Genomic DNA, 24,272 nt, shown 5'->3' with positions numbered 1-24,272 from the left:
TGTCATCTGCGACCAACGGCTATGATGGCTCAATGAGTGCGTAACACCAAACAACATCGACTTAGCTCTGACGCTGAGACGACATATTCCAGTGAACGGACTACAGACCCTGAACTACTGGCAAACCGACTTCAACCACCCTTCATCGGCAACACTCGGCCTGCTTAACGCCATCTTCTCCGTCGGACAAGTCGTGGGACTACCATTTGTTCCTCTCCTCGCAGACAACATCGGCCGAAAATGGACAATCCTCCTCGGCAGCACGTTAATCTTTATCGGCGTTGTTATCCAGACAGTAAGCATCAACATCGCCATGTTCATCGCCGCGCGGTTCGTCATCGGCCTCGGGATTTGCTACACCCAAAGTTGCTCGCCCATGCTCATCACTGAGCTCTCACACCCACAGTATCGAGGGCGTCTCACCACAATATACAACACCCTCTGGTACCTAGGCTCCATCATCGCCAGCTGGACCACCTATGGCACTCTGCGAATCGACAATGAATGGTCATGGAAGGCTCCCAGCGTCCTCCAAGCCTTCCCATCAGTCATCCAACTCTTCCTCATCTGGCTCGTGCCCGAGAGCCCGCGATACCAGATCGTCAAGGACCGCCACGAGCGGGCACGCCAGACGTTCGAGAAGTTCCATGGCCCGGCTTCAGGACCAGACTTCGTCGAAACCGAGTATCGCGAGGTTTTAGAGACCATGGCTCTCGAGAAGGAGTTCTCTAGCCGGGGTGTGGCCGAACTGTGGCGGACCAAGGGCAACCGTCATCGCCTGCTGATTGCTTGCACGGCTGGCTTCTTCAGTCAGACCGCCGGCGCCAACGTAGTCTCGTATTACATATTCTTGGTACTGGGCCAGATCGGCTACAAGGATTCGAATACGCAGCTTGTCATCAACGGCTGTCTCACCATCTTCAACATGGTCGTCGCCACGGGCATGGCGTTCTCCATCGACAAGCTGGGCAGGCGTCCGCTGTTCTTGACCTCGACCTTCGGCATGTGTCTCGCAATGACCGGGTGGACAGTGGCTAGCCAGCAGCACGAGGCATTAGGCAATACGTCTTCTGGCCGTGCCGTAGTTGCGCTGATCTTCGTGTTCATGTTCTTCTTCAACCTTGCATGGTCAGGCTTGCTGATAGCGTACGTGGTCGAGATCTCGCCTTTCTATCTCCGATCGCGGTACCTGACTGTGCTGCTTCTCTTCGTTGCGGCTGGATCGTTCTTCTCGCAGTACGTGAATCCCGTGGCGCTGGAAGCCATTACTTGGTAAGAACGCAAGACCTACCTTATCGGAAAGAGCGCTGATGTCGGGCAGGAAATACTACCTCTGCTACATCATTTGGCTCGCTATCATGTCAGTTGTCGTTTGGTTCTTCTATGTTGAAACCAAAGGGCGAACACTGGAAGCAATGGCGGTCTGCTTTGACGGTGATGACGCCAAGGTCGGTGGAGAGGGTGCTACGGCCAAGGGAGAGATGTTGCTTGGTGTGCTGCACAAGGATGGGGCTTTGAAAGAAGGTGAAGCAGACGTGCGGATTGAGAGAGTCGAGGCTTGAAGTTATCTATCCACGAGGGACTGACTTCTTGGGTGTCGTGTTGCGACGGGAAGTCCAGTCTGGGATCTATACGGGATCACGAAGAGACGTCACCGAGCGCGGCTTGACATCGTGCAATTTCCGAATGATCTCACCGTTCTCAGTCATTACAATCTACTGCGATCGGAAATGCTTTCTTCCCAAGCACTGAAATGAAGCGTTTTGAAGCAGTGTTGGGCTGGCCGTTGCCAGAGCTCTGGCTTGAGCTTTGTACGGGGAGCCGCGGTCATGGTGTTCGATATTGATTTGCCTCGCCTATGCTGACATGAACTGATGATTGCAGCAGCCCTGAACAAATACTGGCCTGGATAATAGCATCTCCAAGTTCACCACCTCCGGCCTCGCTGTGCCCGTGATCTTCCCCATGGTCAGGTGAATGGGCTGCTAAGATGTCATGAACTGTGTTGACAGCCTTCCTCTCATCTTGCCACTCCAGACTTCCAGACTTCGAACCCACTTTCAACGCCACCTACGCCTGGGCGCATCTCCATGCCTGGGCGCACCTTTCGGTGGCGGACGACGTACCGACTTCGCCAATCGTGCTAGGTCCGCGATAGTCACCCCTGGTACCCGGGCATGGAGATCTGTTCCTTCATGCTTTCAACTAATGGCTCCCATAACCACTTCCAATCTTCGTCGACCTGCGCTTGATAATTTCCGACGGCGACAGCGGGCCCTCCACAACCCACGAGATCTGGTTGCTTGCCGTGCTCCAGTCGTACGATGAAGTCCCTGATCGGGTCGCCTACGTCCGCTGCAGCATCGCGCTCCTCGGGCCGTTGAAGGGCTTGGAGCCTGAACTCCAGATTCTTGATTTTTGCCGCGATCAGTCCTGCGTCTCTGAAGAAACCGTGGATTTTCTGTGGCAGACGCAGCAATCCGGTGCGCTCCCATCTTTTTGTGGTCTGGCGCAAGAAAGTTCCTCTTGAAGCTCGTCCTTGGTATAGTATCCAGCCGGTGTATGGTGCAGTCGTTTGAACAACGAATGTGTTGACGTCGAAGTAGACCGGTATCGATTCAGAGCGGACCTGGCGAGAGACACGAGTAATTGCAGGTGGCTTGAGAGCCCTAAGACGTAGTGGGACTTCGTTGTGGGTGGCGAATCCGTAGATTCGGTTGCGGAGCTCAGGTGGGAGGTCCATGAAGCGGAAAGGTTCTGGTGGCCCACTGGCAAGACCAACAGGCTTCTCCTTTTCTCCTCCTGTAGTGCTCTCGGCCGCCGCCATGGTACCACGCTGCGTCGGTTGTTTGCCAGTCTTAAGAGCGACTTGGACCATGATGGCGGATCTGTGTCTCGTCAGCTTCTGCCTTCAGTGCGGTGTCAGCGGGAAAACACTTACTTGCGACAGTGAAGTCGGGGTCCCGGCGCCAGCGATTGGTGTCGACTGAAGGAGGTTCGATCTATGGCTTCATGCTTGGTGGCTCCGAATGACATGCATTCGAACGATGTTGGGTTGAAAGAATTCAAGTAGCAGAGGCGTTCGAAGGTGACTAAAGGTAGTGAAGGTGACGTGTCATGTTCTAGGCTGTGTAACACCTGACGTCAGGGTCATGTGAAACTCACCAAAGTGAGAAGCTTCTCCAGAGCCAATGGAAACACCTGATCTGCCACATCACCCTTGATCAACCATCGTATTATGCTCCACCACCGCGCCCTCCGCAGCATCACTATCATCGTCGCTCAAATTGCGCTCTTCAATCATAATCCCACTACTGCCCCTGCTACCAGGCCTTTCCTCACTAATACGTGGCGAAGCCGGCGCACTGCTAGTCCGCCTGCTCTCCTTCCTGCCCTGCAAACCCATCGGCTGCAAGCCCGCAGTGGCCATCTGCTGTACTGCCGTTGGCTCGGCGTCGGCAACAGCAATAGGCGTCGTGACCTTCGCGAGTGCGTTGATCGTCGTTGGTTGGTACTTCAGGAGGCTCGGGGGTGCGCTGTGTGTTTGCTCGGGGCCGTCGTCGTGGCTTGTCAGCTCAGACAGCGGTACGGTGTCGCCAGGCTTGTATCGGAGGCGGATGGTAGGGAGCCACCGGCTGAGCAGGCGGCGCTTGAAGCGAGCCCATGCGCCAAGATCACTGTCGTCGCCACCGGCGATGTTGCTGTAGAGCTGCTTGTTAATCGTCTTCTCCGGAGCGAACCAGCGCCGCAATAGCCGCCATTTCAGTTTGTCAGTGAAGTGTAGCGGCTCGGCATCGTTGGAGGCACCACTGCTGCTCCATAGAAGCGGGTGCTGCCCTTCGAGGTCGTTGAAGAGCCTCTCATAGAGGCCACGCTGGTAGGGTGTCTGACGCCTGCGCTGGAGTGAGTGCTTGACACAGTACCAAAGGAGAAGCACTGTGAGCAGTCAGCTTTCAGTCGTCCAGTATAAGTATTTCAGGTCCTACCAAACAGCATTAGAATGCTGGCAGCCAGAAAGTACCACGCAACGTCTGGCAAGCCCTCATCGTCTCCAGCAAATATGTTTACGTTCATTCCAAAGAACGAGACTAGGAAAGTCAGGGGCAAGAAGATGAACGTGATCCAGCTTAGTCTCCACATCGAAAGACCGAGCTGCAAAGACTGGCGTGAGTCTCTAATGCCAACGGACTTGTACACTGTTCTCACACGTCAGCCAACATATCAAGCACAAGCCGACGATCTTGAGAAGACGTACTGAGATCGCTTAGGTTCGCGGTAGGCTGTACCAAGTCTTCGGAAACACTATGGGCCAGTCTATCGTACTCCGCAGGTATACTTGACAGCCATTCGACTTGAATCGGATCATGGTCCTCCACTTCCACCTCAGCCACCTCATGCATGTGTGCCGCCACCTCCCTAATCAGATCTTGGTGCATCCACATCACCTTGTCCACCTTCAGCCAAGCACTTTGGTTGGTCCATAGATCTGGCGCACGAGACTCATCGGCAGGGTTCTCGTAGATCTTGTCCTCAAGCATGCTGACGTGGTCCGTACCGACACTCAAGAACTCCTGCCAAATGATTGCTAAGCCATGGAACACATCTTCCAGTATCATCCTCGTACACTGAGCGGCGAGTCTGTGGTCATCGGTAACGTCCTCTCTTTTCAGGTAGAACGACAGTCGCCGCCAGCGCTTTTCGAAGTCGTTTCGAGGTTGGATCAAGCAGTCGTTGAGCAGCATAGAGGCTGAAGTCTCGAAGATGATGACAGTGTTGGTGTTATCCAGTCGATCGAACTCGGTCTTGGTCCTGCCACCCGGCTTCTGGGAGTCATTGAAGTGAAGATTGGTGTATGGATTCCTGACGTCCTGGTCAGGGCTGAGCCTTCCGGGCGGCCCGAGGTGACGTTGGACGTATACACTCATCCTTTGGACGCTGACATCGTACCCTTGGGGATTGCTCGAGTCCGACCATGCATCGAGATGCATCATTTTGGCGTCGATCTCTTTGTCGCTCAAGACAGTTGCTCGGTGTTGTCGGTCAGCTGGTGGCGTGCGATAGGTCTTGAGGTAGTCCAAGCCGAAAGCAGTTCGACTAATGTTGCGCCATGGATCCGTCTGCTCGCGCCACGATCTTCCATCTGGAAAGGGTCGGCCTCCACGCTGGCGAGGCTTCTCATATCTCGCCCATTTGCTAAAACCAGGCATTCCGACAACCTCGTCCTGGTGATCGACATTGTACTTTGAAAGAAGGCAATCGGTGGCCCACGATGCGTTCTGAACGTGAATGACTCGCAGAGCGGCGGCATGGACTCGCTCGGTATTGCTGTAAAACTTCTTCAGTCCAGAGATGTCTTCGAACTCTTGAGCTTCGATGGTTATGTGCCGCTTGCCTGAGCCAGCAGACGAACCGGAGGCGGTATTGCTGATGTAGTCGACAATCAGGACTCTCCCGGTCGGGAAGCAATCCGGCGTCCACTTGATCTTCCACTTCACAATGTCGTGTCCCGACTTAGCGCTCAATGCTGAGCGCTTGCGGTGCCATGGGCCACTATTCTTCGCGTTGGTGTCGACAGTCGGGGTAGGTCGACGAGATTGAGAGGCGTCACTCGAGCCTTCTTTGACCTTATCGCTGTCGCTTGATGATCGTGATATGGATATCCCAGGCAGGTCAGCGCTTGCCATGGCTGCAAGCGTAACCACAAAGTCTTAACACTGATTTATTAGAATGTGGAGAAACATTGGACGACCGTTACACATCGCCACATTTTGTAGTAGACTTTCCAGCGGCTCGAGCAAGGCTCGCAAGGCTCAGAAGCGCCTCAAATTTGACACCAGGCAATCCATCTCTGGAGGAGGGTCAGCTGAACGTTGGAGATCGTCAAAGCAGAGCAGATCCTTGGCTTGGCGCTGCACCTTCAGCCTCTCGCGGAGCTCATCCGTGTTGCGCAAGCCAGATTTGAAGGAACAAGGCTGGGGTGGGGTCCACGAACTTGCATGCGAACGCATCGTGATGTGCTGTAAAAAGAGCTTTCACAGATTGCATGAGATGTGACTTATGGTGGACATGCATGTTCGGTCCGATTCACAGTCGTCCCACTTTTTTCAAGTCGTTTCGAGAGCCTCATGGCTCATCATCCGTATACGCCGGCGGCAGATCCTCCTCGTCTTCGTTGACCAGGTTGTCGCCACTCTCCCGCTCAATGTGCACAGACCAGAGTGCACTGCCCGCGGCAGAAGTGAGTAGAAAGAAGATGCTCAAAACCGGGATCAGCTGAAGCACCATGTAGATTGAACCGAACCACATGTACTCCCATCGCCTCTTCTTCGATTTGATAAATGTGTTGCGTTCCTTTCGAGTGAAGCCTTTCAGAGCATAGTATCTCCAGTTTAGAAGTGGTCCCGCACGATATCCAGTTGCCAACAGAAACAACGGCACTCCAACGAATGGGACGAAGTTGAGAGGTAGCAGGACGGCGAACTCGATAATTTGGCGGAAGCTGAAAGGCGCGAACTGAGCACCCTTCTCCCGTGCTCCCAATCGTTTGACCGGATCGCTCTCATCAATGTCCTCAGAAACAGGCCGCCGGTGTTTGACGAGATGTTCGTAGCCCTCTGCTATCATCACTGCGTCGAAGATGTCCACTTGGGTGTGGTCCACGAAGAGCGCTTCAAACAGGATGGATATCAGAAGAGTTCCAATACCGAGTACAAAGAAGGTAGCGTTAACCCAAGCGCTACCCTTGTTAACGTGGAAGATGGCCAGAAACGCCACGATCGGTAGATACGCTGTCATGAAAAGTAGGACCAGTATGCAAGTGGAGAGCAATGTGAGCGGTAGGATTCGAGTACGTGCCAGAGGGTGGAGGTATCGATGGGTAGCGAAGTACCAGATTCCTTTGATGGGATAGATGAAGGCTGGACTGAAGTTGGCCCGCCAGAAGGATATTGCAGACGCATCTCGAGCCATGGCGAAAGGAGGTTGTAGTTTCGGGCTTCCGGTACACCCCTTTAGACTGTCTTAGTTCTCCAGCACTCGGTATGGGCGCGTGACAGATCTTGTGACTTCACCAACACTATTCTTTGATAGGTATCGAGGAGAAGCCGCAGAGAAATGGAGGTAAAAGGTCACTGCCTCCATCAAAAGTTGGCAGTGGCGAGGCGGCCGATCCCGCGTCAATGCACGCCACGAAACCTTGCCTTTCACGCGACTCCTAAACATCAACATGGCTGCAATACCAAACTTGAACACACTTCGAATTGGACGTGGTGGCCCACGGCGACGCGGAGGCCGAGGAGGAATAGGATCTAGTAGTGATGGAGAACCGAGCGAGCGCGACTCGGAGACAGCCCGAGATCGAGTGGTCCAGCAAACAGACCACGACGCCAGCAGCAGCCGCATGAGCGCCATCGAACTGGACTATCTCGACGATGTGTACGCAAAACAGCTCTGGACTCCCAATGAGAAAGTACCGAAGCGGTATCCAATCATCAACCGGGGGACGTATGTGAGGACGAAGGCCATCGACAAGCTGGTTACGTTGTTTCTGCAAGCACAGCCAACGCAGAGGAAGCAAATCGTGTCTCTAGGAGCGGGCTCAGACACGCGCTTCTTCCGCTTCTGGGTCCAAGGGCTGCTCAAAGACGCTGGCGTGACGTACCACGAACTCGACTTTGAGGCCAATGTCAACCAGAAGCGACACTCGGTCAGATCCTCATCTGTCCTCTCGGAGCACATCAAGCAAGCAGAAAAGGCAGGCACGTCTTATAATCTGCACGCCATCGACCTCCGAGATCTCACCGCAAAATCGCCGCCACCCATACCAGGGCTTGAACCGGACCTGCCGACGTTGATCTTGAGCGAGTGCTGCTTGTGTTACCTCCCCCCGGACATTGCGAGCAGCGTCATCCAATACTTCACCATGAACATGCAAAGCGCTTTGGCGATCGCGGTCTACGAACCCATACGACCATTCGATGCCTTCGGAAAGACCATGGTCTCAAATCTCGCATCTCGTGGAATCCATCTTCAGACCTTGAAGCGCTACTCCTCCCTCGAAGCTCAAAGGCAACGTATGCGGCTGGCGGGTCTGAAGACTTGCCAGGGTGCACGGGACGTTTACGAGCTGTGGGAGAGCACTGCGTGGGTTGGCGACGAGGAGCGTCAGAGGATTGAAGGCCTAGAATGGCTTGACGAGATCGAAGAGTGGCAGCTTCTGGCAAGTCATTATTGTGTTGCTTGGGGCTGGACGGGTGATATTTTCAGCGAGGCATGGGCAGCACTCGATGGCGGACAGAGCACTGCTGAGAGCAAGCACGATGACGTGACAATGTGAAACCGGATGCTACCACGACAGGGCGAGTTCTGCACTTTGCCATGTGGCATATTCAGTTCATCGAATCAAACGTCAGGTAGGTAGGTAAGGTACCAAAGCAACTCAGATTCCAGAAACTCAAGCACGAGACGGGCCTTCCGTGATTGGCTGGACCCTCATGGCTCATCTTCGCTCACCATCAGCCAAGAGACAAGCAACGGCATCGATAAACAGCTCTACATGGAGCAATTGCGCTCATCTTCCAGACTGCTTAGAATATCTGTGAACCCCTCTACACGCGGCATACGAACTCAAAACTCTCGTCATGCTCTCGGTTACGGCGCAACAAAGCCGATTCCATAATGAAGCAATCGAAGGATCCGCATTGAAGGAGGTACGTTCCGTCCAGGCGTCGTCGCAAGCATGAGTGCTTACCCGACCGGTCAGGTAATGATCAAAGATCTCAGTATTGCAATTGGACAGCGAGAGATTCTTGAGCACGCCCAGTTCCAGCTTCAGGTTGGCAAGCATTACGTCCTAGTTGGTCGCAATGGAGTTGGAAAGTCCAGTAGGTCGATGACAGTGCAGTCAATACGTCAAAACTCTCGTTGTTTACAAAAGCGCAGCATTACTGCAGGCCATGGCGACCGATCAGATCCCCAGCATACCACAAAGCCTCCGAATACTACTACTCGGCCAGACCCAGTCAAATCTCGAAGACAGCATGAGTGACCTCAAGCTGTCCGACACCACTGTATTGGACTTCGTTGTGCGAATTGACCGGAAGCGCGAGACCCTCTTGGCTGAAGAGAGGGCCCTGACTACCGCCATCGAAGAGACCGGGAAGCCCACGGCCGCCATCCTCGCCTATCGCAAGGTCCATCACGAAAGATTGGGACGCCGAACGGAGGAGTCAAGGAAGATGGCATCACGGAGATCTGGCGCAAGAGGCATGAAAGCTCGCAAAATTCTCAATGGTCTGGAAGAAGAGCTCAAAGAATCTGCTGACAGGTAAATCACTCTTAGAAAGATGGATCGACGTAGACAAAAACACTGATCCAATGTAATGACTAGACTGACGCTTCTTGAAAGCGGCATCGATGCTGTCTCTCTGGGACATGAGACTCAGCAGGCTTCTGATCTGCTCGCCGAGATACAAGCAAGTCTTGAGCTGGTGAGCACTCCGGAATCACCTTACTACGCCCGAAGGGTGCTTACAGCTGTCATAGATGGGGTCCTTCTCCGCCGAAGCTAAGGCAAAGTCGGTTCTAGTCGGGCTTGGGTTCTCGGAAGAGAGCATAGAGCAGCCCATGTCACGATTATCGGGCGGCTGGCGCACACGATGTTCTCTCGCGTGCGCACTCAGTCAAACGGCGGACCTTCTTCTGCTAGACGAGCCGACCAACTTCCTGGACCTGCCTTCGATCATCTGGCTTGAGCACTACATCCAAGATCTGCCGGCAACAGTGACCGTGCTCGTGGTAACACACGACCGCGCCTTCGCCGACGGCGTCGGAGAGGAGCTACTCGTCATGCGCAACCATACGCTTGAGCGCTTCCGTGGGAACATCTCCGCATATGAGATCGAGCGCGCCAAGAACTACAAGTATCTCAGCCGCATGAAGGAAGCTCAGGACAAGCAGAAGAAGCTCATCGAAGCGACGATTGACAAGAGCGTCAAAGCAGCGAAGCGTGCTGGTGACGACAAGAAGCTCAAACAAGCGGCGTCTCGGAAGAAGAAGTTGGATGAGCGTTGGGGTATGGAGGTCTCGGCGAAAGGGGGCAGGTTCAAGTTGAACAGAGATCTTCCGGGGTACCACAAAACCAACAGAGATGCGATCGAGGTCCCTGAGTTTGATCCACCCGTTCGGTTCAGCATACCTACGACGCCAGTCGACTTGCGCTTCCCTAGGGCTTTGCTATCGATGGAGAAGGTCTGCTTTGCTTATCCGAAGAACAGAAAGGCCCCGGTCTTGCAAGATGTTGACCTCACCATCCACCAGGGCGAACGGGTTGGCATAGCTGGCAGGAATGGTGCAGGAAAGTCGACTCTGGTGTCATCGGCTATGGGTGGTCCGGACCAAACACCTTCGTCTATTAAGCCGACTTCCGGGACAGTGTCAAGACATACGCGAGCACGGATTGGGCTCTACTCGCAGCACTCTGTCGAAGAGCTGAACAGCATTGCCGCGGAGAAGCCCGAACTAACAGCGCTGTCGCACCTAATGGATTTTGCCCGCGCCGAAATGGCAGAGAAAGACGCCCGGGGGCTCCTCAGCGGTCTTGGTCTCGTCGGGCGAACAGCATCAGACGTTCCCATTGCGCTCCTCTCCGGCGGACAGAAGGTCCGGCTTGCGCTAGCTAAACTGCTGTGGACGCCACCACATCTCCTCATACTAGACGAAGTTACGACGCATTTGGATAGCGATGCCATTCAGGCTCTAGTCTTAGCGTTACGAGACTACGAGGGAGCGATCATGGTCGTGACGCACGACCGCTTCTTCATGCGATGTGTCGTTGAAGGCGAGTCTGCGAACAGTATCGCGAGGAGCTATCGACCTGGAGATGACGACGATGATGAAGAGAGCTCGGAGGATGCAGAGGAGAGTACCCGGCTGAGGACTGTCTACAGATTGACGAAAGGGCGGCTGAAGAAGCTAGAGGGTGGCATGATGCAGTACGAGGAGCTTGCTGCTAAGGCGTCGATGAAGATGGGCAAGACCTGAGCATCAACGACCAATGTGCAGCAGACACCTCTCCGAGTTCCTGTCCTTGCCGCTACTTTCTCACACGCCTTCCAGAACATGGCTTTCGAGCAACGCCGGCAAGCTTAGCAGCCATTCGGCTCCGCACTACGCAGCACATCAGTACGCAAAATCAGACCACGAACACCTCACTCACCGGAATCGCCACCCCGAAACACTCGACTCCCCGCCCTCCTGACACCCCAAAATCTCATTCCTCAAGCGCGTCACACAATCCTCGTCCTTCAAGTCAAACCCATCATGGTCGTTCAAATTCTGCACCTGGAACGAGAGGTGCTTGCCTTCCCCGTCGGTGGGACACATGGACTTGGTCTGCCTCGGTTTGTAGTAGCCGGTGAACATGCCGCCGGGCTGCGTGCAGGCGAAGTTGATGAAGTCGATGGCGGAGTTGCGGCCGACTTGGCCCCAGCGGGAGTGAGTGTATGGGAAGCAGGTTGCTGTGATGGTTTGGGTGTGCAAGAGGAGGAGGCCGAGCGGGGCGAGGAGCGTGGTGGGTTTCATCTTGGGAGAAGGGAGCGAGACAGGGGAATGAGGGTGTTCTAGGAGCAGGTGGATGATGGAGATTGTGGCCAGCGCTGGGAATGGACTTTATACCCTCCGGGGTGGTATACGCACTCCGCGGACCACACCTCGCCTAATCTTCATGCAAAGGCGCATTCGCGTTCACAGTCAAACAGCTCGTTCAATTCTAAGCTCTGGAATGCTGCCTTGGGTTGAGTTTCATACGGGATCTCGGGCCTCATCACGTCGGTCTCCTGATACCCCTACCAGGAAGACGTACCGATTACGGTATGCAAATCGGGAACTTCAAACACACCTGTGGTGTATAGGGAGGGTCTCCCGTATTCCCAGCCTTATTGGGTGAACACAGGATCATGCTCGGGTGACATCACTTCATCTTGTGGCTGAGCGAGGGGTTTCGTTCTTGGAGGCGGAGTGAGTGGTTGGTGGTGAGATTCTGGGAGCCTGCAGCTTGGAAATCAACGAGTTGCACTGGGCAGAAGCAGGAAAGAAGAATGCACGACATACGCCGTCGTAGCGAAAAATGAGATGCTCGCCTGCTTGCCCTCAAATGGATAGAGTACATTATGGTTTCCGCCACAGTATGAGATAGGTTGCCGTGACGGTAGAAGCACATCCGCTGCACCCACCTGATATCACAACACCATCCCTCATGAACGCCTTCACGCCCTGCCAGAAGCACATCCCAAAACGCCTCACCTCCTGCCCGAATCCGCTAGAACAACACATCCAAACAACAACAACAAGCCAACGCCCCCATTATCCCCGCGCATATCCCTCCCGTCGCTCCTCCACCTCCTCTCCGATCATCATAATATCCCATCGGAGGCTGCTGCTGATAATACATCGGTTGCTGCTGGTACTGCGGTCCATAACCCGGCCCTGGTGGAGGGCCATAGGGACCTTGTTGGTAAGGTCCGGGCTGTCCGTAAGGCGAGGGGCTGCCGTATTGTTGTGGTGGAGGAGAGCCGTAGTAGTTTTGGCTGCGGGGGTCGACGGGGCCGGCGTCGAAGTGCGCTTGTTGGGGGTAGCCTGGGGGAGGGCCTTCGGGGGCTTTCTGGAGAACTGTTAGTGCTGTGGTCGATGCTGGTGGTGGTGGGGGAGGTCGTACGAATGCCATTGCGCTTGGGGCCGGGATGGCGCGAGATGTGGCGTTGGTGGTGTTTCAGGCGTTCCTCCTGTGCAGTTGTTTGCTGATGCTGTTGCGCTTGCGACCGTTATACTGACGCGATCTGTGGACAAAGGAGGAGGAGAAGAAGAAGGTACAGAGGAAGTGTCGAGTCTTTGTTAGGTGACGCCGCTCCTCTCGGCATGCTCGGCTTCGCGGAGGCGCAGTCGATGGAAAGCGCGCAGTCACACGCGTAATCGTGTGAGGACGTGTTCACCTTGCCACTACTTACAGCCAATTGTTAACGCAGCAGTCAAGATATACAGTGTCGATGTATACAGGTGGTATTGATTATCAGTATGCGGGTTTGGCGCATCTCCATCGGCTCTTGGCGGGAAGCTCAGCTCATCTTGCCGTTACGACGTACCTTCATGCCGATAGTTAAGATACAGAGTGGCATGTCCCAGGTGCAGAAGAATTATATAAACTATGGGAATTCTTTTGCGCAGTTCGAATTGGACATAACAGCATCAGGGTATCACAGATTATCATCATCCAAAACGTCCCTTCACCTATTCCTACCCAAAGTCCACAGTCCCCATCCCCCTCTCCCTCGCAGCGGCCTGCACACCCTCCCTCACCCTCTCCACAGCCTTCTCCCAACCCTCTCTAGCCACCTCTCCAACATTGTCGCCCTCCTCTATAACCCACCCCACCCACCTCACAACAGCAACCGCCTTCCCCAAATCCCTCTCCACCACCACCACATCCCTCAAATATCCCACCAAGGCTTCCACGTCCTCCCCATACGGCCCTTCGTCTGCGAACTCGCTATACCAATCCTTCACCGCTTGTCGCAGGTCGGGCAGTTCGGTGAATTTTCGTGCGGTGAAGGTGGGTTTAGCAGGTTGCGGCGGGAGCTGTAGATGTCGTTCAATCGTCCCTGCGTCATCTCGCTTAGCCTTGCTGCCGCGAAGGCGGGACGGTTTCTGGTGGAGCGAGAGGTCGATGCCTCCTTTGCGCTGCAATTGGGCTTGGCGTTGCTGGTCGAGGACTTCGGCGCGGATGTCGGCTGGTAGGGCGGAGAGGAAGTCTGGATCGAGGGGCTCGGGTTCCGCTTCGCTGTCGGTTGTTGCACCTTGGTCTGGTTGATTGAGGTGGCGGCTTTGAGGCCGAGAGACGAAGTTCGCTTGGGTCAGAGTCGGGACGTCGGATGGTGGAGGGCGGGATTTGCCTGCGAAGAGGCCGCCGCCACGTTTGCGTCTGATGGGTTGTTTATTGATGGTCTTGCTGGGAGGGAGGGTGCGGTTCTTGCGCGGAGATTGCGGGAGGACTGCTTGACCACGGGCTTTGTGAGAGGGTTTGTAGAAGCCCAGGATCTCTGCGCGGACGTCGTCGGGTAGTGCTGACAAGATCTCGGGGTCGAGCTGAGACTCCGTTGGAAGCGTGATAGCGGGTGAATGATCTCTTGAGGCTGGCCTGGATTCTGCGTCCGCAGCTCGCTCGGCTGCAGAGGCTTCAGCAGGCCTGGCACGTTGTACGAGCTTGGCTCGAATGTCCTCCGGCAGCTCTGCAAGTGTCTTCGCATCAACTTGAGTAGGCAGGACAAACTGGGTCCCAAGCGTATTGAGCTGCCTCTTTGTTGGCGTGCTGGCATTGACGGGCTCGATGCTGACACTCGGCTTGTTGACATCAGCGATGCGTTGCTCTTCAGGTGTTCTGGCATCATCTTGGATAGCATCCTCCTCGGTAGCTTTCCTGCTCAAAGTCTGAGCAGCTGTCTTAGGAGGCTGTCCTGTCTTGAACTGCAACCTCCTCTGACTACTCTCCACAGCACCCTCTGGCCCTGACTTCAGCGGCTCCAGCTTCTGCATCTGTACACCAATGCCGCGCAGCTCACCCGGCGAGATGTTGAAAGACCTCATCATAGCTATGGCCTCCTTCGTGATGATCCCAGTTTGGTTCGTAGCAATACCAAGCTGGAGGCTCTTATTGTACGTATCGCATTTGCCATGTCCCAGATGCTTGGGCGGGTCCAAGGGTGCATCGGCAGCACGCCGCATGACCTTCATCGTAAGCTGCTTGCCCTTGACACGCTCTTTTACCAGTCTTTTGTGCAGTTCGCCGCAAAGCCCTTGCATGAACTCGTCGACCTGTTCCTGGTTCTCGAATCGGACGCCCCAATTGACCTCGGCCGAGACAGATTTTCGAACGACTTGGTCGCCCACTTCAACCTTGTCGATGCCGCGAGCGTACTCCCACAGCTTCTCGCCAGTCTTAGGTCCAAGAGTGTTGGTAAGCTTCTCCCGAGTGCACTCCCGAATGTCCCTGACGAACTTGATGCCAATTTCCTCAAGCTTGCCGCCAGTACTCCAAGCCACGCCAGGCAGCTTTTGAACCTCCAGACCCCCAATGAAGTCCAAGACCTCTTCAGGCTTGAGCTGATACTGGCCAGCAGGTTTAGCTTTGCGAAGAGCGATCTTGGCCTGCAGAATGTTGCCACCGATGCCAACAGAAACAGCGCATCCAGTCTTCTCGAGCACTTCGTTACGAAGACTCTGCGCTGTCTCGTCGGCTTTCAGTTGCTCGCGATGGACGGCGCCTTCCGCCCTGTCCACACCGTTCGAACCAGATTCGGCGAAGCATATTGCGCTGATATCCACCAGCGCTTCATCGATACTGACACTCTGCACCACGCCACCCGTGGTCAGGATCGCATCGTAGAATTTCCGACTGGCGCCTTCATAGCCGGGAAAGTCGTACGGCAAGACCTTGAGCTCTGGACAAAGCTGCTGCGCCCGCTTCATCCACATGCCATTGCTGATGCCAAACTTTCGAGCAGGATAGTTGCAGCTGGCGATTTCTGATCCCGATCCACCACCGTGCGCAACAACTGCTGGCTTGTCTTTGTATGCCGGGTTCTTCTTCAAAGACACCGCGGCGAAGAAGCTGTCAAAGTCGACGTGCATAATATACCTTCTTTGACCGGGAAGCTTCTTCAGCCTGGCTTTCTGTGATGATGACTTTTCGGCTGCCAGCGCTTGTAGCTGAGACTTCAGATCTGCTTTCCATGTCGAGAGATGGTGGAGACGCGACTCGCGGTAGTACTGCTCAAGAAAGTCCGGATTCACCACGGTCGACTTACGGATCTTAGGATCGGACAGGAGCAGCGCATTGTGTTCTTCTGCTGTCATTCCAGCAAGTCTTTCCGGTGAGACGTTCTTGAGGACTTCGGAGTCGCGAACAACTGCCATCGAGTAGTCCGGCTCTTGCGAGCCTTCGCGGGCCCGCAACCCTGCTTCTCCTTTGTCGTCACTGGTCTGCTCACAATTAGGCGGTGGGAAATCTGACAGAGTGTCCTTGGCACGGGATGGAGGCATGACCGGACTAGAAGGAGGCGGTGTCTCAAGCTCCGTTCGAACTTCCAGCAGCTCCCTAGGTGCTTGCAGATGTTCTTCTGCTGGCCTGTCCACAGCTCGCTCAACGGACTCCAGCGCCTTCTCCATCGAGCTCGTAATCTCAGGCATCGGGTACTCATCATCCTCAATCTCTTCCTGCGGTGTCACGGTTTGAGTAAAGCTTGGCGGCTTCTGCGGAGTCTGCTGAGTCTTGAGCTGATCCGTATACCAGCTCATGTTGGTCTGCTCTCTGTATCCCTTTGTCTTATTGTTCGCTTGGCTGACCATACTGCCATTCTCGAACCCCAGCACCTTCTGGCCCACCCCTTCATCCACCACCCGATACGCATCCCATGGTAGCAACTTCCCAGCGTTCACACTGTCCGCAATCCATGCCGGCTTGACGATCCGATACCTCCTAAACTCCTCCTTCTTCTTTGGCGTAAGGTTCGAAGCAATGATATGCGTAACCATCGTCTTCCCGTCCAGATACTGGATGAAGCCCCCGCCATGCTGCACAATCATGACATGGAGATCATTCAAGGACGGTTGTGTGTAGCCGTTAACGTGACACACCACGCCCTTGAAGATCTGCGGTTTGTCCGATTCGGCGCGCAGCTGGGAGTCGAGGTTCTGAAGTTTGATCTTCTTGCGACGGAAGTACTCTGAGAAGCCGCCAAAAGAGGATCCATGGTATTCCTCCCCATCTTCTCCACTAAAGGTATGGTTCTCTATGCGCTTGCGGACGAGGTTGGACTTCCGCTCCAGGCGGGAGCCCATCTTGTCGCTGTCGCGTCGTCGGTGAGACGGTGTAGGTTGTGCTATAGTTCAGTCTTTCTAGTTCATCTGCTCTGTCCATCGCGCCCGTGGTCACCTCCAGTCTGCGAGCCATTCGTGCATGGTGGTGTTTGCTAAAGGCGAGACAGAGAACACACCCACGGCGCGAAGTGCCACTCCTGCCTCTTTGGGATGACGTGTGAAAGCGCGCATGACTCGCGGACTCGCCAAGATTTCGGGAAGATCCAAGCTCGAAGTCGCAGAAAAACGAGGGAGCTAAAGATTTCTTGACCGTTTCTTCCTCTCGACACCAACCTCCCCTTCGATACACCACCACCCCTTTTTTACTGTCCACATACACGGACAGACAACCTACAAGACCAACGAAGGTCGCAATCAATACAACATACACACCACCTACACCAGACAACATGTCGCTCACGCCTATGGCCATGTTCGGCATGGAGGTGCCAGCGGGAGATGTTGCCATCGCAGCAAGACCCGATATCCCTTCGGCCTTCCGTATCACGATGGCCGCGATCGACCCAAGCGCTGAGCCTGAGGGCGAGGAGGGTGCGATTCCTCGCGCCACCCTCAAAGTCATCCGTCAAACCATGTTCGATGAATCGGACGACGAATCGGACGATGGCTTCGACACCGAGGAGATGGAGCGCATCTTGGCGGAGGAGGCTAGCGACGAGAGCAGCGACGACGAGGAGGTGAATGGCGGTCCCAGCGACCCATCGAAGAGCAAGGCGGCCAAGCGCGCTGCTGCCGAGAAGAAGATCAAGAAGCTGCTTGCGCAGGATGGCATGGATGTTGACGATGAGTCTGATGATGACGAGATGCCTAATGGCGTCAACGGGGTCGCAAAGTCGGCGAAGTCGAAGGGTAAGATGCCCGCCAGCGACTCGGATGAGGATGAGGGGGACGATACCGACATGGACGGTGAGGAGGAATTTGAGGAGCTTGTGCTCTGCACGCTCGACACAAGCAAGGTATGTGGCATTTGAATTATCTATATACACAGCCACTAACAGTATGCGCAGCTCTACCAGCAGCCACTCGACATCACGATCGGCGAGGACGAGCACGTGTGGTTCAAGGTCACCGGCACGCACACCATCTACCTTACTGGCAACTACGTCGAGCCAGCGGGTGACGCCAATCGCATGTACGATCCTGACAGCGATGACGAGGGAGACTACGACCTCGAGCCAGACGAGGATGAGGTCGACGACGAGGATCTCGAGGAGGTCGATGAGCTTGATGACATGGACGACCCGCGCATCACTGAGCTGGGCGAAGAGGAAGACGAGGCGCCGGCGCTCATCGAGGCGAAGCCAAAGACAGAGGCTAAGGCCGCGAAGTCCAACAAGAACAAGCGCCCAGCACCTGATTCTGCGGACGAAGATGAGGCTGGCGCTGGTGCCGAAGGTCTTGACGAGATGATCGCGAAGGAGGCCGCCGCTGCAAATCAGCCCACGGTCAATGGCGAGCCGAAGCTCAGCAAGAAGCAGCTGAAGAAGCTCAAGAAGAACGACGGTGCCGCAGCCGCTGCTCCGGCTGCCGCAAAGGTCGACGAGAAGATCACTGAACCGCCATCATCCCAGAAGTCCGACAAGAAGGTTCAGTTCGCGAAAGAGCTTGAGCAAGGCCCAACTCCAACCAAGGCTCCGGAGAAGACAAAGTCTGCGACATCAACCGGTGTTAAGACCGTCCAAGGTGTCACAATCGACGACAAGAAGGCCGGTACTGGTCAGGCGGCCAAGAGCGGCGACCGCATCAGCATGCGCTATATCGGCAAGCTGAAGGAGGGCGGCAAGGTGTTCGACTCGAACAAGAAGGGCAAGCCATTTAACTTCAAGTTGGGCTCGGGCGAGGTCATCAAGGGCTGGGACATTGGCGTGAAGGGTATGCAAGTCGGCGGCGAGAGGCGCATCACCATCCCGGCACACCTCGCCTACGGCAGCAAGAACATGGGCGACATTCCGGCGAACTCGGCGCTCGTCTTCGACATCAAGATGTTGGAGATCAAGTAGCTGGACGCTACGATGCCGCATCCGCCCTGGCCACTTGATTCCGCGCTCGTCAAAGTTCGACTAACGACTACCACCCGACTGAACACAACCTCAATCACCACTCGACTGCTTCTCTGCCGCGTTCACCATGTACTATTCTGGCTGCTCTGCTCTGCTCCGCGCCGCCACGAAACTCTACTCCCAGACCCCAAGTGCTGGAGGGAAGGACGAGATTCGCCCGGCTGCTGTGGTGTGTTTCATTATGCTGTTACTGTACTTCTCAGCGCCTTGCTCAGCTATACGGATACCCGACTTGCATGTTTGCATATTGCAGGGAGGATGGGTGCCCTGATGGCGTTGCTATTGTTGTTTTCTGTTGCTAAAAGTTTGCGTGGGCATGGCGTTGCGGTTGCTTTTGCGGTGGGAGGGGTGAGGGTGCAAGTAGTTGTCGAACTCATGTCTATACCTTACTGCTGTGGCATCATCCTCTTCTCCGTCACATGTTCATCAGGAGGTAAGGCAAATACAGAGTCTTAGAGTAGGATTATGTCATTAGCACGTGACTAGCTCGGACTTCACGACAGTCTCTCACTGGACTTCTGAAGCGGACTTTAACGTCACCCTTCATGACATACCACGAATTCGGGTTGCCGGCAGCACAGTACTACGTGCCAACGTACAAGTATCCGTTAAGGCCGTGAAGCAAACAGCTCTCAGCCGCGTCCGGTGAAGTGCAAGCAGCTGTGCCTCGCCAATGAGTCGCCTTTCCAGCCTCACTCAAGTACCTGTACGCAGGGCTGATAGTTGAACGGTATTGCATTGTGCCACCTTTCCTTCGTTCCCGGCTACACGCCATACCCTACCTTTATGCGTTATTGACTAGAGAGTTCAGGGTCTGCACCAGGTGAGAGCATTCACTGCACACCCGACGGTGAGCTTCAAATATGGATTACCCGCCCTACTCCTATCCCTCTCGGGGCGGTCGTCCACCAGTCAATCGCACGGATCGCTCTTGGACTCAGGGCGGCGTTGAGTATAACGAGGAAACTACAAGCTACGCGAGCCCCGGTTTCGTTTTCGAGATGAGCAGCACGACTTCACACGGCGGTGGGAGGAGTCGAAGAAGTGAAGGGCCGAGTTTGTTCGGGGCGGCGGTGGGGTTGTTGGGGGATGTGTTTGCTGCGAGGCAGGCTGCGCAGCAGGACAGGGGTGGAAGAGGAGGTAGGAGGGATGGGGAGGATATGGCGTATGGAGGCGGGGTGCACGAGGAGGGGAGTTCAAGGAGGAAGTCGAGAGGGATTCTGGGGAGTATGGCGGAGAAGCTGCTTAATGGACAGCAAGGACGGCAGAGTGAGCGGAGGGGCCAGCGCGGAAGAGAGCGAGAGGCGAGCAGGGCGAGAGGATACGGAAGATCGCGAATGGATCGGAGGGAAGAACGGAGGGACTCGCATACGAGCCGTAAGAGTGCGTACACCGACGAGACTTCGGACGAGGAAAGCAATGAGTACGATTCAGACGACTCCGATCTACCGCGCCGACGACAGCCGAGGAGAGCGTTCACGGCGGACGATGCATCGTTGATCCAAGAACTCGAGGACAACGTGGAGCGCCATCGACGGGAAATGAAGAGGTGTCAGAAGCAGCTTGACGCGGCTTCGAGAGCGCCATATGTGAGATCGTCGGTGGTACGCGGGTTGGAGAACGAGATGAGGATCCACGAGAGCGCGCATCTGGATGCTGTTGACAATTTGAGGAGGGCGAAGGAGGGCGCTAGGAACAAGTGGACCAGGCAGAGGACGAGCGATCACCCTAGAAGGAGGGAAGGGCCATCAAGAGAAAGCTCTTTTGAAACTTACGTGGACGATGACTTCGAGCACTTCGCCCAGCCACGCCGCAACACGTCGGCCTCGTATGTCCGCGTGGACGGGTTCGACCCGTTCGGCTACCCCTTTGCGGCATTCGAAAACATATTCCACGGCTTGGGCGGCGGCTTCTCACGCACGCACCCGCTGCATGAAGCCTTCTTCGGCATGCCGCATGCCTCCTCCACCTTCGGCCCAGAACCCAACACTCGCCCTCGCGCTTCCAGAAACACGCGCCAGCACTCCTACCCCTTCTCCAGCTTCCACCAACATCCCCCTCCACCAGCCCCACCATCGACCCTCCTAACGCCAGAGGAAGCCAAACGCCTCTTCAAACCCTACAACGACCGATGGCTGTCCCTCTCACCCACTGACCCCAACATCCCCTACCCCACCCGCACCCTGTCCCCCTCCGCCCTCGCCTCCCGCTCAACCCTCTACGCCCAGAACCTCTCCTCGCCAATCTCCACCTGGTCCGACGAACTAGTCATGCAAGCGAACACGCAAGCCTTCTTCCTCGGCGCCGCAGGCTTGGCACCTTCGTACACTGACTCTGGACCCACTGGACAAGTGGTGCTTGGGTTTGATCGCAAGACAGCTGGAGCGGAGCGGGTGAGGCAGTTGATTGAGATGCTGAAGAAGGAGAAAGGGAGGTGGCACTCTGATCGTTTGGGGAGGAGGAATGGAGGGGGGCAGGGGGCTAATGAGGGGTTGGCGGGGGATGCGAGGGCGAGGGCGGTGTTTCATGGGGTTTGTGAGTTGATGACTTTTGCTCTGGGTGGATGATTGGGATTTGAGGTTGGGCATTACGACATGGGACTTGGGTTGGCTGCTTTTGGGTGGCCTCCATTCTTCTCCGCTCTGCGAAGTCCAATCACGATTTTTCTGCAGCTCGATGCTACTTGCCCACCAATTTCTTTCTCGGAGAACAAGGACTGCACCTTCTCCAACTGGCACTCGAGGGTATGGCGACTTCCGGGTCGTGACCTCCAGCGACTGCTCCTCCCTGGTGGTCTCCTGTGCTTGCCACCAGCCCGAGAGACAGGCGGTTGTAACATCTTCTCCGTCGTCTGACCTCCTCTCACGCAGTCTCACAGCGACATCTCATACTCTACCCTGTTGGCCTTCCGGAGAACACTGCATTACCATACCAACACCGAGAATCCTTCCATCGCTATCACCACCGCCTCCTCGAACACCGCCGCATCTCCGAATAGCATGCACAACATGATCACCACTTGGATCCTGGATCGTGCCATTAACCGCGTCTTGCTACCGGAGAATTCGAACCTCCCAGCACAGCAAGCAGGCTGCCGCATTTGCCATCAGCTCGTGGTGGGGCCTGTGAGGACGCCGTGCGGGTGTCTCTTCTGCAACAGGTGCGTCCATTGTCTCCTCACGACTGAGAGCGTACTGACGAATCCTAGCTGTGTTCGAGAACATCTGAAACGACAAGCTCGCTGCCCTCAGCATGTTAGGAACCTGCTCTGGCCTGGACTGGAGGCTGCAGTACACGCAACAGCCTGGATCGGCCAGCTGCATTTGTACGAGTTCTTGACCTTCGGTGGCATATCGTACATTTTGAGCACGTACTGGCCAGATTCGCTCTGGACGTGGCGATGCTTACTGCTCTACGGTATCCGGCTGTACATTCCAGGATTATGGCTGTTCTGCGTCCTCGTCGCCATCGACGTAGTCGCTGCAGTTGAGGCTAGGGGATGGGTACAAGAGGCCTGGATCATTGCTGAGCGTGGCCGGACGGCTCGCCCCTGGGCTCTGGCTGGGCTTCTGGGCTTGAACAACATAATGTTGGGGGTCGCTGCCGGGTTGTGGACAAAGATGAGGTACGAGGCGGGGAGCGCCATGATCGCGGCCTTTTCCATCCAATACTTCTTCGGCGAGCTGCTGGCAAATTCCGCCAGGCAATAGCAGTGAGGTGTTTGGGCGTGCTGGGTTGGTGAAGAAGGAATTGGTGGAGTGGAATTCATCTCGAGGTCGCTTGACATGGGATTTGGGGACAGTGGACGGGGCAGTGACACATTCTCTTTCATGGTCTTGGGGAAGGCCGTAACTTTAGTCTTTTCGCTATTGCTCTGCGTTTGGTGGGAACTTGTAACTATCAATCAAACATTGTCCATTCGCCATGCACCACACTCTACGGGGCTGTCTTCACACTGAACCAGCTTCATGCGGGCAGCCATGTATGACCGTGGTAGATGATTCAATATCGTCCAATTGACAACGCTCGTTACACTCGCTAGCCTCGTTGTCTCGAGCAAATCCGCAACCTCACTTCACATGTCGAACCTTCCCAAGGCACCCACCCACCTTCTTCCTCCAGCCTGATACTTCTTTCCACAGAACACACCGGAATCGAAGAAGGCAGCCTCGAGGTTCGATCCTCGTCTCCGCGAACAGCATCACCAAACGACATCTTCTCTCTATCCCCATGACACTTTCGCTTCGAAAAGACACATCCTTACGCTTGTGAACATCAGCACAGCCGGACGGTCTGCAGGCACGCACCAACACGAGGTGAAAATGGCGAGATCAATATCGACATCCCAGGTCACTCCGCCTCCTCACCCACCGCCAGGCCGCCCAGGAAGGAGAAGCAGCCACCAAGTCTCATCCTCGGGCTCAGTCACTCGTACTGCAGGTAAGCAGCCTACTCTACGACCGATGTCTAGTAGCACGCCACCATCCTCGCCAGACGAGAAAAAGCAGACCGAAGAACCCACCAGGCCACCAGCTAAGCGCAGAAAGTTTGCCGCATCCGGACCGCCTTCCCGCCATGTCATGAGGACCCGCTCCAGAGTTAAGATCTTCCCGATCATGGACCTCCCGCCCGAACTGCGCAACAACATCTACCGCCACGTCTTCAGCGACTCCATCCCCGAGCCCATCAAGCTCAAGGCCATCCGTCTCCCGCCCCTCCTGTCCGTCAGCAACATCATCCGCGTCGAAGCGCTCTCCGTCTTCTTCTACGAAGAAACCTTCACCACCACCGTCCGCTCCAACTGGTGCATCCGCTCCCGCCACTACCACTCCCCGCTCTACCACCGCTACGTAGAATGCGGCAACGTCGAGCTCCACCCCCTGCTCTGCAGCGGCCAGCACATACTCCCCAAGCGCGCCATCCGGTTCCGCAAGCTGGAGTTCCGCGTCACCTGCGTCTGCTGCGACCCGGGCATCACGATAGGAGTAGTGGATCTCGAGGTCGTGGGCCGGACGCCGACGTGGAAGCTGACGATGTTGAATACGAAGCAAGCGGAGGCGAAGCTGGCGTTGGAGGGGATGTGTGTGGAGGTAAAGGAGTTGGTGGAGGATGTGGCGACGAGGAGGCGGTTTAATGGGTTTACGGTGCAGGACGTGGTGGATGTTGGGGACTGCTTTCGGGATGATGGGGCGTGAGTCTTCATCCGCGGTGGCGGGTAGAGCGTTTGAAGGCTCCTCGGCGAGCGTGGTAAATTTGTTTGGCGGTTCCGGGCTATCGGCGTGTATT

The 24,272-nt window shown here is 55.6% G+C and overlaps 13 protein-coding genes across 13 annotated transcripts; 7 read left to right on the top strand and 6 right to left on the bottom strand.

The window, feature by feature from the left end:
* Window positions 1-32: 32 nt before the first annotated feature.
* LTR77_006109 (uncharacterized protein) lies at window positions 33-1,562 on the top strand (the record flags this gene model as incomplete). Its single annotated transcript, XM_064803351.1, has 3 exons — window positions 33-36; window positions 93-1,272; window positions 1,322-1,562. 3 exons carry the CDS (start codon window positions 33-35, stop codon window positions 1,560-1,562), a joined length of 1,425 nt encoding a protein of 474 aa, XP_064658266.1.
* Window positions 1,563-2,158: 596 nt separating this feature from the next.
* Window positions 2,159-3,036, bottom strand: LTR77_006108 (uncharacterized protein; the record flags this gene model as incomplete). Its single annotated transcript, XM_064803350.1, has 2 exons — window positions 2,159-2,888; window positions 2,942-3,036. 2 exons carry the CDS (start codon window positions 3,034-3,036, stop codon window positions 2,159-2,161), a joined length of 825 nt encoding a protein of 274 aa, XP_064658265.1.
* A 178-nt stretch (window positions 3,037-3,214) lies between these two features.
* On the bottom strand, window positions 3,215-5,684 carry LTR77_006107 (uncharacterized protein; the record flags this gene model as incomplete). The annotated part of the gene is made up of 3 exons (XM_064803349.1): window positions 3,215-3,936; window positions 3,987-4,196; window positions 4,256-5,684. The coding sequence occupies 3 exons, from the start codon at window positions 5,682-5,684 to the stop codon at window positions 3,215-3,217; spliced, it is 2,361 nt and encodes a 786-aa protein (XP_064658264.1).
* Window positions 5,685-6,123: 439 nt separating this feature from the next.
* LTR77_006106 (uncharacterized protein) lies at window positions 6,124-6,969 on the bottom strand (the record flags this gene model as incomplete). Its single annotated transcript, XM_064803348.1, has 2 exons — window positions 6,124-6,788; window positions 6,852-6,969. The coding sequence occupies 2 exons, from the start codon at window positions 6,967-6,969 to the stop codon at window positions 6,124-6,126; spliced, it is 783 nt and encodes a 260-aa protein (XP_064658263.1).
* Window positions 6,970-7,225: 256 nt separating this feature from the next.
* Window positions 7,226-8,677, top strand: PPM1 (carboxy methyl transferase for protein phosphatase 2A; the record flags this gene model as incomplete). Its single annotated transcript, XM_064803347.1, has 2 exons — window positions 7,226-8,331; window positions 8,449-8,677. 2 exons carry the CDS (start codon window positions 7,226-7,228, stop codon window positions 8,675-8,677), a joined length of 1,335 nt encoding a protein of 444 aa, XP_064658262.1.
* Window positions 8,678-8,737: 60 nt separating this feature from the next.
* On the top strand, window positions 8,738-11,040 carry LTR77_006104 (uncharacterized protein; the record flags this gene model as incomplete). Its single annotated transcript, XM_064803346.1, has 4 exons — window positions 8,738-8,882; window positions 8,941-9,325; window positions 9,389-9,488; window positions 9,544-11,040. 4 exons carry the CDS (start codon window positions 8,738-8,740, stop codon window positions 11,038-11,040), a joined length of 2,127 nt encoding a protein of 708 aa, XP_064658261.1.
* Window positions 11,041-11,144: 104 nt separating this feature from the next.
* On the bottom strand, window positions 11,145-11,580 carry LTR77_006103 (uncharacterized protein; the record flags this gene model as incomplete). Its single annotated transcript, XM_064803345.1, has 2 exons — window positions 11,145-11,166; window positions 11,216-11,580. The coding sequence occupies 2 exons, from the start codon at window positions 11,578-11,580 to the stop codon at window positions 11,145-11,147; spliced, it is 387 nt and encodes a 128-aa protein (XP_064658260.1).
* Window positions 11,581-12,360: 780 nt separating this feature from the next.
* On the bottom strand, window positions 12,361-12,721 carry LTR77_006102 (uncharacterized protein; the record flags this gene model as incomplete). Its single annotated transcript, XM_064803344.1, is given in 2 exon segments — window positions 12,361-12,430; window positions 12,447-12,721. 2 exon segments carry the CDS (start codon window positions 12,719-12,721, stop codon window positions 12,361-12,363), a joined length of 345 nt encoding a protein of 114 aa, XP_064658259.1.
* Window positions 12,722-13,287: 566 nt separating this feature from the next.
* Window positions 13,288-16,887, bottom strand: REV1 (deoxycytidyl transferase; the record flags this gene model as incomplete). The annotated part of the gene is made up of 1 exon (XM_064803343.1): window positions 13,288-16,887. The coding sequence occupies one exon, from the start codon at window positions 16,885-16,887 to the stop codon at window positions 13,288-13,290; it is 3,600 nt and encodes a 1,199-aa protein (XP_064658258.1).
* A 428-nt stretch (window positions 16,888-17,315) lies between these two features.
* Window positions 17,316-18,926, top strand: FPR3 (peptidylprolyl isomerase fpr3; the record flags this gene model as incomplete). Its single annotated transcript, XM_064803342.1, has 2 exons — window positions 17,316-17,882; window positions 17,925-18,926. 2 exons carry the CDS (start codon window positions 17,316-17,318, stop codon window positions 18,924-18,926), a joined length of 1,569 nt encoding a protein of 522 aa, XP_064658257.1.
* Window positions 18,927-19,849: 923 nt separating this feature from the next.
* On the top strand, window positions 19,850-21,553 carry MNR2_1 (CorA metal ion transporter; the record flags this gene model as incomplete). Its single annotated transcript, XM_064803341.1, has 1 exon — window positions 19,850-21,553. One exon carries the CDS (start codon window positions 19,850-19,852, stop codon window positions 21,551-21,553), a length of 1,704 nt encoding a protein of 567 aa, XP_064658256.1.
* A 441-nt stretch (window positions 21,554-21,994) lies between these two features.
* Window positions 21,995-22,696, top strand: LTR77_006098 (uncharacterized protein; the record flags this gene model as incomplete). The annotated part of the gene is made up of 2 exons (XM_064803340.1): window positions 21,995-22,146; window positions 22,195-22,696. 2 exons carry the CDS (start codon window positions 21,995-21,997, stop codon window positions 22,694-22,696), a joined length of 654 nt encoding a protein of 217 aa, XP_064658255.1.
* A 753-nt stretch (window positions 22,697-23,449) lies between these two features.
* LTR77_006097 (uncharacterized protein) lies at window positions 23,450-24,181 on the top strand (the record flags this gene model as incomplete). Its single annotated transcript, XM_064803339.1, has 1 exon — window positions 23,450-24,181. One exon carries the CDS (start codon window positions 23,450-23,452, stop codon window positions 24,179-24,181), a length of 732 nt encoding a protein of 243 aa, XP_064658254.1.
* Between the last annotated feature and the right edge of the window lie 91 nt (window positions 24,182-24,272).

The sequence above is a fragment of the Saxophila tyrrhenica genome (genome assembly GCF_035928015.1).
Source record: "Saxophila tyrrhenica strain CCFEE 5935 chromosome Unknown scaffold_9, whole genome shotgun sequence".
Lineage (NCBI taxonomy): Eukaryota > Fungi > Ascomycota > Dothideomycetes > Mycosphaerellales > Extremaceae > Saxophila > Saxophila tyrrhenica.
This window is presented reverse-complemented; position numbering and strand designations above follow the sequence as displayed.